Source organism: Trichomonas vaginalis, chromosome IV (assembly GCF_026262505.1).
Source record: "Trichomonas vaginalis G3 chromosome IV, whole genome shotgun sequence".
Classification (NCBI taxonomy): Eukaryota; Parabasalia; order Trichomonadida; family Trichomonadidae; genus Trichomonas; species Trichomonas vaginalis.
Genome location: NC_067206.1, coordinates 25,908,417 through 25,920,889, shown reverse-complemented (window position 1 = coordinate 25,920,889; position 12,473 = coordinate 25,908,417). Strand labels below are relative to the sequence as shown.

Sequence of the window (12,473 nt, the reverse complement as noted above, 5' to 3'; positions counted from 1 at the left end):
GCTAAATATATTTACATTTTTTGAGATTTAAATTTTTCAATAGAAAAATAATCGTTTTTATTGTAAATAAAAGATGGCAACAACAATACCGCTTGATCTTTTATATGCAACATCATCAGATGAGTTTTATCCTCCAACAAATGCCCTTGATCCAGATGAAACAACATTCTGGACCACAACTGGCCTCTATCCTCAAGAATTGGTAGTAAAGTTCAAAAATCCAGCACAAATTGTCAGAGTTACAACAATCACAGGAAAAGTTCGTTCTGTGACACTTTTTGCTGCAACAGATGTCGAATGCACCCAATGGGTTGAAATTGATTCATTTAATCTTCCTGCCCAGCCAATCAAGCAACAAGAAACACATCAACTTAGTCTTAAAAACGCTACTTATGGTGTAAAACTTGTAATCAACCAAGGTTGGGGCCCCTTCACAGCACTTTACTTATTAAAGATCGAAGGAGTTACTGTTCATGAAAATGCATAGATGTTATGATATAAAGTATTGAGAATGTTCATACTTACTTTATGAAAATGTTAATAACTCGATTTTTCCGTTTTTTATTTTTCATCTGAAATATTCTTATTAAATCTTACTATCACATTGTATTGTGTTTTAGGAATTAATTTTAATTATATGTCAAACTGTTCTTAGGTTGATGTAAAATGTAATTTTAAAAAAATTTAAGGTGAGACAGTATAATTACGCGTTGCATATAACTGCCTTGGCAGTAATAAGAGTAAATTAAAGTAATCGATGATTCTCATATTATCAATATTAAATACAAGATTTTGATTAAAAACAAGATTGCTTATAAAGGTAGTATATTTGTTGTAATTGACATAAGCTAGTTTCGCTATAATAATATGATTTTATCATAAAAATGGACAGAAAGAAACACAAATTTAGCTAATGTTATATCATTACGCCATAAACACTAATAATTGCATACATTGTTGTGTTTTCCCATCGTACAGTAACTGATGAATCGGTAGTTTGATCCCAGTATGTAGAAGCAGCTAAATGTAAACCAGCGCCTGTCTTCTGCATAATAACGCATGTAGACACATATTTAAATGGCTTGTTTTGAGCACAAAGTCGCTTAGTGCAGTCCTCAACAATAGAAGAGCACCATTGATTTATCATCTGAGGTTTAAAATCCTGATTTCTTAGCATTGTTTCAATACTGTCTTTAGCAACTGATTTTACATATTCGCTATCAAATGAAAGCTCTTCTGTTGCTGCATTCATTTTAAAATTTCAGTTATTTATATGTTTTTGCTTGTAATTTAATTGTTGCATGTTATTGATAATAAATGTTTCATTTATTTGAGAAAGCAAATAATAACGTATAAAAATAATCGTCAAAATTTTAGTTCAGAATAAAGTTTTCTGGTTAATTATTCTTTGAAATTCAGTATCTATATGTCATATGTAATAGAATTATGACGCGAAATTAAGCAATTTCCTCATGAAATCATTCGATTTAACAAAATCACATAAAATATGACTATAAATTATTTCTCCAAACGAGATCCTTAATATCCAGATTCATCTTGTGATAATGCTGATGTTTTTCATTGCTCTTGAAGTTATTCGATTTAAATTTACATTTTTAGATATTCTATTTAGAATATAATGTAAAAATCGCATGTGTGCTCAACTTACTCCATTAAGAACAATTTGGTATTTTCGTGAATCTTGATTTAAAAAAAAGTAGTAGTACCGGATGGGTTGTGTGACTTTTTTTGTAAACGTAAGAATTCATACAATATCGAACGATTTTGTATCATTTTTTTAACACATTATTTTTAAAATAATTTATTTTTTTATTCTTACATAAATGACACAACAAGTAAAACCAGATAAAATAGATTATCGAATTTTAGAGGATGGTGTTCCTGTTTATATTCAAAGATTTAAAGGGAAGCAATATTATAGAATTGTTAATCCTGAATATCTTAAACATTTATTTAAAAAGGAAGACTGTGAATTATTAAACGCTAATGAATATGAAAATGCTAAATCAAAACTGAGATATAAATATATTGGAAGTGATGAAAGATGCAAAGATAAAGATAAAGTTTATTCAGTTTCATATAATGAATGGAAAACCAATAAGATAAGAAAACATTTAGGAGATTATGGTAAAAGTTCCGAATTCTTCAAATCTAGTATGTATGAGAGAGTAAAAGAAATCAGATATAATTATTTTCATGAATGAAAAATAAACTTTAAAAATTCATGTCTTACATTTTTGAATAATTTATTTTTTATTTCGTAAGAAATGAGTGTCAAGACCAACGACGTTAAAAATTGGGATTCACAAATGAGGAAATAAAGGATATATTAGATGAGGCGGGTTATGAGGTTGATAAATATTATTTAAGAAATTGTCAAAAATTCGCGGAGTTTTTAAATGAGTTTGATTATGATGGAAAAATGAATAAAGATGATGTTATAAATTTCTTATATCCCACATCTAAAGAAGAAAAACCTAAAGAACCTGATGTTTTCCCTGAATATTATGAAGAACGGATTAAAGATGATGATGAATACAATGAAATTGAAAGACTGGAAAAAATAAGAGATGAAATAGATGAAAAAATTAAGGAATTAAGAGAAGTTGAAAATGAAGTAGAGGGTTTAATGAATATCCCAGCTTCAGAATCAGCAGTTCAGAAATCTCATGAAGAAAGATATAAAAATTATGTCTCAGAATCAACACAAAATTTATTAGAAGTTAGTATGACTATCTTCAGTACTGTGGCACTGCGCGCCATCTTACTGAAGATATGTCAATCTGACACTTTACAAAACCGTTAACGTATATTTTACAACACAACCATAACACCAACTTAACCTTAAATATTTACAAAGCCGCCAACCACTAACGACTTCACTAACGACTTCACTAACGACTTCACTTAATAAAAATAACCTTATTTTTATTTTTTTTTAAATTTTTTATTTCATTACAAAGACATGTCCGACTACATTTACTATGACTCTTTCCCAGAACGTTTCCGTGAACTATTCAAAACTCAAGTAAAACTGAGAAACATGCATTTTAACAAAGACAGACCCATTGACGATGAAAGAAACCCTGAATATATTACAATCCCATATGACGCAAAATTCATTGCATACATTCCTTATGGTCGCAGAGGAACGAAAACTATTTCAACAAAGAACAAAAATTATTTCTGGAGCAATGAAGAAAATTGCCTTATCTACATAAATGCATACTTAAATAAAGCTACATATTGTACAAAAGAAGGTTGGACTGGATTTGAGCTCTACATATACGACGACGATGGAAACAGACGTTGTGTATACCCATACGATAATATGTACCATTGTTTTCATCAAGCATTAAACGAATACATAGTCAGTAAGGGTCTCATTCCTGTTGAGTAGATATGCTTTATTTTTGTTCTGTCATTTATATAAAAATAAAATAAAAAATAAACTTAAAAATTAATGATATCACCACTCCCACGCGTATGAAAACATAGCACAAAAATATATTTTAGGTGAAGAGGTGAGATCTCACCTCTTTTCTCACCTCTTTTTTCACCCTGTTGAATTCATTGCTTTATAACTCTCTTCCTTTCTCCAACTCTTCTAACTTCTTCCTAAGTTTAGCAATGTTGTCCTCATGAAGTTTAATCTTTCTCAAAATTCCTTCTTTATCTAATGGTTGCTTTATCTTTCTAAACTGAACTCTACCATCCTTCATAGTATGAATGTAAAAACCTTCTGGAATAGTTCCTGATTTAATGTATTCTACCAAAAACTTTTGTTTCATTGCTTCAGTGACTTTATTTGTCATTTCAATCAAATAAAAATTTTAATATTAAATAAAAAGAACGTTATTTTTTTCAGTAAGGAAACGCAGGAGTTTTACGATTTATTTGAGGAGTAGGTTCTGGTTTAAATGTTCGAGTCGGTTTAGGAGTTGACTTTTGAACAGGAGTTTGTACTTCCATAGGTTCAGGAGTCATTGAAGGCGTTGGTTTTGGCGAAGGTGTCGGAGTTTGTTTAACTTCAGCTACTTCAGTATTATTTACAACATTTGCTTTATTTCTTTTCAACATCCTTACTGCTCCTGCTGTAGCTAGCAAACCTAGTGGGAGACCATATCTTATATAAGGACTTGACCAAATGCTATTTTTGACAGGAGCTGGTGGAACACCTAACCTTGGTGAAACTGCTCTTTGCCATTGTGCAGCTCGTAAGAAATATTCAATAGGTGCTCCATAATCGTTTGGTAAAGTTTGTTTCATAGATGGTGAAGGTTCACGAGAGCTTGATGAAGAACTCATTTATAAGCTTTAAAAATAAACGTTCATCCTTTATTCCTCACTGTCGTCAGCTGCTAAGTTATAGTCATCTAATCTTATTATTGGTATGCCTGACTGTCTTACTTGTATGGCAAAGCAACAATCCCTCATAAATCCAATAAGTGGCTTTGGTACATTTTCAGTTGCTAGTTCAATAGGTCCTTTAACAGACAATTTGTATGTTATTGGAGCAGTAGATGTTTGACCTTGCTGGAAGCAAAAGTCCACTTCTGTTGGAAAACCACATAAGAAATGTGTGTTGTCATAGCTATCCCATTTATGTTCCACACTACCATCATCCACCAATGACCTCATAACATCTTCATTAAATCCTATCATATCATTGTTTGTATTGCAAGCGTTCGCAACCATTTCATAAAAACAGGTCCATATGATTTTTCAGGTTCTGCAGGCATATTTCCATAAGCTCCCATGGAAAGCTGAAGATATTTAAACTTAGGGTTCTCAAAAATTAACATAATAGTTGTCTTTCTTTCTAAATAGTGCCCAAATACTTTTAACATTAATAGGCGTATAAGCTGCTGTAAATGTTGCACTTGAACTATCTGTATTCTTTGAGAATGAACCGTCCATAGGAATCCAATCCATAACTTTAACAGGAAAACATAAAGCCTCGTTTGTATAATGTTCTACAAGTTCTGTATAAATGTTAGGGTCTAAAGAGAATGACTTTGGATGAATGAAACATTCATTAAAATCCATCTTTGTTCGAAATAGTTGCTGGTTACAGTTGTAATAGTAACTGTTCCACTAGCTTCTACTGACTTCGTTATCATAGTGAATGGTTCATTCCATGGAACAAATTTATTTGTCGGTGGATTTGAATCTGAAGCAAATGCAACTTTAAGAGTTGGATTGAAAGCAATGATATCATTTACAGATATAGATGTGCATTGTAAGGCGTCGCTACTGAACTTTACTTTAAGCTGAATGTTTCCTGCAAAAGCTGGAATAAATCGAATAGCTTCTAATGGAAGGAATCTTCTAACAGGAATTCTTAAACGAAGCTTAAAATCAAATGATTTTCCTGCTGTAATTGGACCACTAACAATTTGTCCTGTTCTGCATGTTCCCGAATGACTCCATACATCTTCATGTCGAGTCTTTGAGAAAACATCTACTTTCTTTATTTGTTCGGTAGTTTGTGAGTTTGAAGTTATATATGCTTCTTCTCTTGCGTTGTCTTGAGAATATACGATACGACCATTTGCAAGGATTTGATATCCAGCAACTGCATAGAAAGCGTCATCGAAACCAATCCAAAATCCTGGTGGGTTTGTTTTATTGGAACCTGAACCAATTTCTTTATCTACAATAAATTGACCTTCCATTTTATACGTAATGAATGTATTGTAAAGGTCCAACATATTTTCACCAGGAGGTGAGAGATTGAATGTTACCCATGTGTTATCTTTAGCAGTTCCAGGTTGTGATGGAATCTTTGCGTCAGAATATTTTCTATTAGTGTCACCAATTTGAACTGCATTGTCTATGATATCGAAATATGAGCGAATCTGATGAATATGCTCTGCTGGAGTAAATTCGTTTAACTGTTCGTTCTGCATGTATTTACTTCAGATAAAAATATCTATTTACTTCATTATTCTCACTCTTCTTCTTGGCATTCGTGGTGGAAGTTGTTTCTTGACATTTTCAATGAACTGTACATTCTCTTTTGTCTCAACTTCTTTCACTGGCGGGTCAGGATTCTTTGACTCGGTTTGTTTTTCAATGAAATTCACGAACTTTGCATAAGCTCTTGGTTCGTTATTGAAAGTACATCTGGCTTCTTTTCTTCTGTTCTTTTGGTGGCTCAGTTTGAACAGAAGGTTTTATATGGGCTTCGTGGACTTCACCCTTGCCATGCACCTTAATGTTGTCGCTTTCTGCATTCGCTAATGGAACCTTTCTTTTTCTTACATATATTTTACCATCTTTACTCTGATTTACGTAATAGAAAGGATGTTGTATTCCTCTGGCGTCATTTAATATAATAGACTCTCGTTCTGATTTTGACAAGCTCATTTTACATCGGTTAAAGTTTTAATTTTGTTTTTTATCTGCAGTCAAATGACTCAGACAAGCCCTACGGACAAGACCCAAGGGTCATAGATGTTGAAGCATTGAAGAAAGAAATTCGTGAGCAAATTTTATCCGAACTGAAGGAACAAAAACAAGAACAAAAGCCAGAGAGACCAAAGAGAAAACTTAGTGAAAAACAACTTGCTGCATTAGCTGCTGGAAGACAAAAGAACCCACGTTTGCTGGCGAAGAAAGCTAGAGAAGAAGCAAAAGCAAAGGAAGAACAAAAAGCTAAAGAAGCTGAAGCAAAGAAAGAGTAAATGGTTTATTTTTATCCGAATTAAATGTATAGACAAATACCTTTAACTGTTGCGTTCAGTAGTGAAAACCCTGACGTCAAAATAAAGGGGAACAGAGTAACGTTTAAGTTTCCAACAGACTGGATTGTGAACATAAATGAAGAGAAGTACATTGGCATAACATCTATGTATATAACACGTGCTTTCAGAAAGGTTGACTTTATACTTCAAGTCGAGATAGAAAATGACGAACAGTCTTTAAGCGCCCAAAACATTCACATATACAAATACTTTAAAGACGATACAACATTGTTGCAATGTATGATTTCATTTAATGAGATGTTCGAGAAAAAGTTCAACATTGAAGTACAAACTTTACAGCCTTTACGTGAGTTTCTTGCACAACTGAAGGAAGAAGGTAGTCAGCCACAACTTATAGACTTTCATTATGAATTTAATGAAAATGAAGATGGAACTCATGACTGTCAATTCATTGTATTCTCACCATTCAATGAAGTCGCTAAAGAGAAAGAAAATCCATTACGTATAAGATTTCAAATCTCTGAACCAAGTGATGATTTCAAGAATGTTTCAATTATGATGCAATGCTTCCGAGGAAAAATGAATTTTCAAAGATTGTAACACCTGGCATTTGGGATAGAAAGCAAGCTATATTATATTCAAACTTAAGTAAGGGAGTTGAAAATGAGTTCATTGGTCATACAAGAACTTCACCACTTCCTAACCCTAAATACTATAAATTAACTGGCTTCAATCGTGAGTTTTGGATAGACATGTTCTCCACTCATGACCATAACTGCCCAGTGTTCTTACCTCCAGACCATAAGGACTGTCTCTACATTGAAGCACAACTCTTAAACTCTACCATCGCAGTATTGTAAAATCTACGCTAGCTTTATTTTTATCACGAATGACCTCATTGCTGACAAAAATAAATGACCTCATTCATGACCTCATTGCTGACCTCATTCATGACCTCATTGCTGACAAAAATAAATGACCTCAGAACTTCAACTTACGAATAAAGCTTGTTTTAGTCGTTATTGAGAAGTTAAACTTCTCTTCAAAGCAAGGTTGACATGACTTACATAAGTCAAATCCAATCTCTTGACCGTCATAAAGTGCTTTATAAAGTTTCATGACACTGAACTCAGAGTCTTTGTCAAATTTTCCTTGCGGAACCATTAAACCTTTATCTTCATTGTAATAGCATTGTATAGCTTCAGGAAACATTTCATTAGCGGTTAAAGCAATAACATCTTGCTTCACGCCTTTCATTCTGCAGTGAAATGCAACTTCATTTAAATCGTTAGTGAGTAAGTCTATGTAGTCTTCTTTCCACAAAATATTGACTTGTATGCTAAACTTTTTTCCAGGTGTTATTTCTGCGAAGTCGCTATGAAACTGACCAAGGTTTTTACCAATGAAACTCTTCCATAACGTTTCTCAAACTCTTCAGCTAAACGAGGGATATCTTCATTGTAGAGATGCATACTGTCGGTATCGCTATAAAAGATGTCCATTCCTAAGTCTTCAGCAGTACAGAATACTTCACACATTATTCTCTTCGACATAGATAGAATGTTAACACCAAGTGGACAGAAGTTAAAGTGTCTGCAAATGCTTTTCGTTAGCTTGAAAATAGTTTTATCTGAACCATCCAAACCTTCGAACTTCACTATATGGTTGTAATTTCTATAGCATATCTTATAGCATCTTTGTCATCTACTATGGTTATTTTTGACTCAATAGGAGATAAAATGTTTTGCCATAAATGCTGTTCAGAATGAGTTTTATAATTTCTTGTAATGGTTTTCTTCTTTCTTATACTTTAACCTTAACTCAAACAATTTCTTAACTTCATCTCTTATTCTCAAATCTCTGTTTCCATCGTAATAGTATCCTTGCAACACTTCACATTTGACACCTTGATATTTTATGAGGTCTTGTAATGTTATATGGTCAACATACATTAAACAGCAAGTGTTTGAACTTCTGGGAACGTTAAGTTCTGGATTTAGTTCAGGGTCACAAACTATTAAAGGAAAGTGTCTATGTATTCCAATCTCTGTTATCTTAATGAGAACAAAGAAGCCAGACATAAACTTTTCACCAATGGGTTCCTTTTGGTCGTCATCGAATAAATGTCTCATGAGATACTCTGTGCTTAGCATCTCATCCTTCATAACCTTTGGAATTCCTTCCAAAGTATAAAGTCTTGCTATAGCTGATGGATATAATGAAACAGCGTCGAAATCAGCAATGAGTTTCTTTTCGCTCTTTTGTTTCATGTTATCTGACAGCATACATCTTCCACCTTGAATGCATCTCGAAATAAATTCTCTTGGTTTATTTGAGAGGTCATAAAGATTTCCATTCGGGAAGTACACTCTGTTCTCAAATAATTTGTTAGCAATAGAACAAATACTAACGTAGTCATAAACGTTTAAATCAAACTCTTTCAATAAGTCATTGCGGAACTTTACAAAACCTTCTCTTAAAATTCTTACATCTTGTTTGCAGTAAAACGTGCTATATTTTTCTAAGTCGAAGTGGTTCTCATCTATTCTGCAACCTTTGATAGAATCTATGTTTTCATGAATGTATCGCATCCGGATAAACTTACACGCTTCAGAAATGACACCAGTTCTGTTGTCATTTGCTAACAAAGTACTGCTGTAGTAGTTGTATGGAAATACTTCTTTCGGTCCTGTTTGTAAGTTAAACATAGCAGGAAATAGTTTAAGCTTCTTATTTATAACACTGTAAGAGTCTTTTATAATAATTGCCCGTCCTTTATATAAGCCAGTTATTTGCATTGTTCGTGAACCTTTAATGATGGGAGTTCCTTTCACTTCTGTCATGTGTCTTAAGATGAAGTTTATATCATAACTGAGGTTATGGAAATATATTAAACTCTTGTCAGGAAGTCGCTCCAAAAATTCTGTTGCACAATTCTGACCCCAAATGCTTTCACTCACTGAACCATCTTCACTGTCAAAACAGATGTTAAAAGCTTTATGAAAGCCATCGGTACTGCACTCAAAGTCAGCAAAGAAAACGTGCTCAGGAATGAACTTGCACTTATTTTTATTTACTTCTTTTGACTCTGCTTTCTTCTTCAGTTGTACACAATACTTTGGAGCATATGTCAAATCTTTAAATGGTGCAAGGTTCTGTTTATATAAGTCAGTCGTATATGTGAAAAGTTCTCCATAAGAAATAGGTTCGAAATATTTGCACTCCCACAATGTTTTCATAACATCCCATAACGGTGTTGTTCTATCATAACGAACTACATATTTGTTCTCTCTCTTTGTATAAATCTTCATCTGTTTCTCAATGTTCATTCCACCACAAGCTTTGAGAATTTCTTTATAGTTTCGAATGAATATGTTGTCATTGGTAATCTTTCATTTAGCATGTAGTGGTGTTCAACAAGAAGTAAGTCAATAGTTCGAGCAGTTTCACATTCTTTTGGTATGTAGTATTATTCTGTTATCTTTGAGTTGTCGAAATAACCAATGGTAACATTAAATGCTATACCAGTTGCGTCAGAAATTTCTTGTACTTTACTTTGAGGAAAGTCTCTAACACGAATGACTTCTCTCATGTGGTCAATAGTTTCTTCATTTACTCCAGCCTGAATGCAAGCATAAACGAAACAATTGTCTTCTGTCATAAGTGTTGCAGTTCTTTTGTTCAGTTCATTGAAGATTTGGTAGCGTTCAAGATATATAGGTAATGTGCAAAGATACTTCCAGAACTGACCGCTTCTCTTCTTATAAAACTTCTTTTCACCATTATCTTTCCAAAAGCTTTCTATAAGTGCTGGGTTTCCTGTTTGCTTAAGAGCTTCCAAAATGGCTTTCTGGTCATTTGTCAGTGTGCTTTCATCTCTATAAGGTCTCTTTTTTGGTTTGCCTTTCTTTACATCTGACATCGTTAAGCCTTCATATTCTGTTAAATCATACATCTTTATTTCGGTAAGATTCTTTATGTTTGTCAAGAAGAAGTCATAGTGCATTTCAACAATACCTGCGGCATTTGCTTCTATCTCTGATATAAAGTTCTCCTTCAAGAGCTGATGTAGTAATTCCAATATTATTGAGGTTTAACGTAGAACATTCATACTTTCCACCAAGTTTATAACATACCATCCATCTCTGTTGTGAGTTTATTTTAATCTTCTCTAAGAGTCTCATGAAAACCTTACCGAAATGTTTGTGTAAGTAGTCTCTGTTTGGTTCATCTAAAGCTTCGATGTTAAAGTCAATGAGTCTATTGCCTGACTTCACATTTCTCTTCCTATTCTCTTCATCTTTCTTTAACCATCTCTCACCTTCTTTTGGTTTGTCGTCAATGGAACGAATGACATCGTTAGCTTTGCGAACTTGTTCTATAGCATTTTTAAACATCTCTCTTCTCTGTTGTTTCAGTGTGTCATCTCTCTTCGTGTTTCACCAACGTTTGAGTTCGTAAGTTCAAACATCTCTTGACGAACATCATGAGAAAGAGCTTTACGAGTATGACCAACTTCGCATTTGTTATGTCAAACATCTCACGCCTTACTTCATGAGGTATTGAACGTCTATGATATAAGTCAATAGCAACGTCATTTAAAGGAAATGCTCTTGCATTTATGAACTCATGAATTCTATCATAAGTTATTTCACCATTGTAGTCATTGAGGATGTCAGCGAGTGCTTTTTTGTTTGTCGCGTAATGTTTTGCAACATCTATATTAGCTTCTGTAAGAAGTTGTTTTATTTCCGAGTGTTCTAACTTAGACAACTTCGATACATCTTTAGTAGGAAATAAAAAAATTTTTTTGAAAAAATTAGATTAGATTTTTTTTAAGTTATTTTCAAAATAATTTAATATTTTTATTTTAATGAAACACATGCAAGATTGCAAGTTCTTTTCATACAATGCTCTCGCTACTGCCATCAAGAATGAGTTCAATGGTGCTTCAAACGTTAATGTTATCTTTAACAAGAAGTTTGTGAAAGAATCTAAGTTTGGTCAGTATGTCAGACCATTAGCTATTGTCATTGACCGCAAACGTTATACTTCACAAGAGTTAGCAGTAGTTTTGAAACAAAAGGGTTTCTTCGTGAATGTCAAAGATACTCATTATACTGTCATAAAGAACTCTAACATTGACTTCTTCAGTATTGCTATGAATCTTTCCGAACAGAAAGAATATAAGAAGAAGGTGAAACAAATGTGAAATATTATCCTTCATCTCTGAAGACAATAACGAACAAAGATGTTATACAGAAATTCTTACCAAAGGTTGAAGAAGCTTCTATTGACATTGACGAAGAAAGTGAAATGGTTGAAGAAATTGACCCTGACGTCATTTAAGCAAAAATATATTTTTTTTATCCTCTTTGAAGTTGTCGAAATATTCTGTTATTTTTTCCTTCAGTAATGTAAGTCTTCTTTGAATGTAAGTATTGTGCAACCTTTGATGTCATAGTGTTTGAGGAAGAGTTTTTGACAATTTCCTTTATTTGCTCATTCGGTGTCATTGAAATCGGTAAGTTTTCACGATAGAACCAGTTTCTGTCAGATTTATAATCTTAGCTAAGTCATAAAAGCTCTTTTGTTTCTTCTGACTAAATGTAACATAACCATATCTTATCTTCTTCTTTCCAACTCTTCAGTATATATCATATACTTATAACTCTTTTCCTTTCCTTTTGGTACTGAACGCGGTATTCTTTTCTGTATGCTTTTGTCTTTGGATTCAATGAC

General features: G+C 33.0%; 7 protein-coding genes and 3 pseudogenes across 10 annotated transcripts, besides 3 other annotated features; 4 read left to right on the top strand and 6 right to left on the bottom strand.

The window, feature by feature from the left end:
- Window positions 1–67: 67 nt before the first annotated feature.
- TVAGG3_0169300 (intraflagellar transport protein 25-like protein family) lies at window positions 68–586 on the top strand (the record flags this gene model as incomplete). The annotated part of the gene is made up of 1 exon (XM_001580112.2): window positions 74–487. One exon carries the CDS (start codon window positions 74–76, stop codon window positions 485–487), a length of 414 nt encoding a protein of 137 aa, XP_001580162.1.
- A 266-nt stretch (window positions 587–852) lies between these two features.
- On the bottom strand, window positions 853–1,258 carry TVAGG3_0169290 (intracellular transport of viral protein in host cell; the record flags this gene model as incomplete). Its single annotated transcript, XM_001580111.2, has 1 exon — window positions 917–1,252. One exon carries the CDS (start codon window positions 1,250–1,252, stop codon window positions 917–919), a length of 336 nt encoding a protein of 111 aa, XP_001580161.2.
- Window positions 1,259–2,326: 1,068 nt separating this feature from the next.
- Window positions 2,327–2,705: a mobile genetic element.
- A 37-nt stretch (window positions 2,706–2,742) lies between these two features.
- Window positions 2,743–12,473: part of a mobile genetic element that runs on past the window's edge.
- On the top strand, window positions 2,987–3,421 carry TVAGG3_0169270 (uncharacterized protein; the record flags this gene model as incomplete). Its single annotated transcript, XM_001580110.1, has 1 exon — window positions 2,987–3,421. The coding sequence occupies one exon, from the start codon at window positions 2,987–2,989 to the stop codon at window positions 3,419–3,421; it is 435 nt and encodes a 144-aa protein (XP_001580160.1).
- Window positions 3,422–3,617: a terminal%2Cinverted (terminal inverted repeat of Maverick-2 transposon ID:TVAGG3_0169080).
- TVAGG3_0169260 (kinase C-related family) lies at window positions 3,886–4,104 on the bottom strand (the record flags this gene model as incomplete). The annotated part of the gene is made up of 1 exon (XM_051225256.1): window positions 3,886–4,104. A coding segment is annotated over one exon (219 nt), but the record flags the coding sequence as incomplete, so codon positions are not given.
- TVAGG3_0169250 (uncharacterized protein) lies at window positions 4,360–4,719 on the bottom strand (the record flags this gene model as incomplete). The annotated part of the gene is made up of 1 exon (XM_051225255.1): window positions 4,360–4,719. The coding sequence occupies one exon, from the start codon at window positions 4,717–4,719 to the stop codon at window positions 4,360–4,362; it is 360 nt and encodes a 119-aa protein (XP_051110241.1).
- On the bottom strand, window positions 4,886–4,997 carry TVAGG3_0169240 (uncharacterized protein; the record flags this gene model as incomplete). Its single annotated transcript, XM_051225254.1, has 1 exon — window positions 4,886–4,997. A coding segment is annotated over one exon (112 nt), but the record flags the coding sequence as incomplete, so codon positions are not given.
- On the top strand, window positions 6,439–6,710 carry TVAGG3_0169230 (annotated as a pseudogene). The gene has a single exon. A coding segment is annotated over exon 1 (272 nt).
- On the top strand, window positions 7,029–7,591 carry TVAGG3_0169220 (annotated as a pseudogene). The gene has a single exon. A coding segment is annotated over exon 1 (563 nt).
- TVAGG3_0169210 (organellar and viral DNA polymerase type B) lies at window positions 8,622–9,574 on the bottom strand (the record flags this gene model as incomplete). Its single annotated transcript, XM_051225253.1, has 1 exon — window positions 8,622–9,574. A coding segment is annotated over one exon (953 nt), but the record flags the coding sequence as incomplete, so codon positions are not given.
- TVAGG3_0169200 lies at window positions 9,735–10,737 on the bottom strand (annotated as a pseudogene). Its single transcript has one exon. A coding segment is annotated over exon 1 (1,003 nt).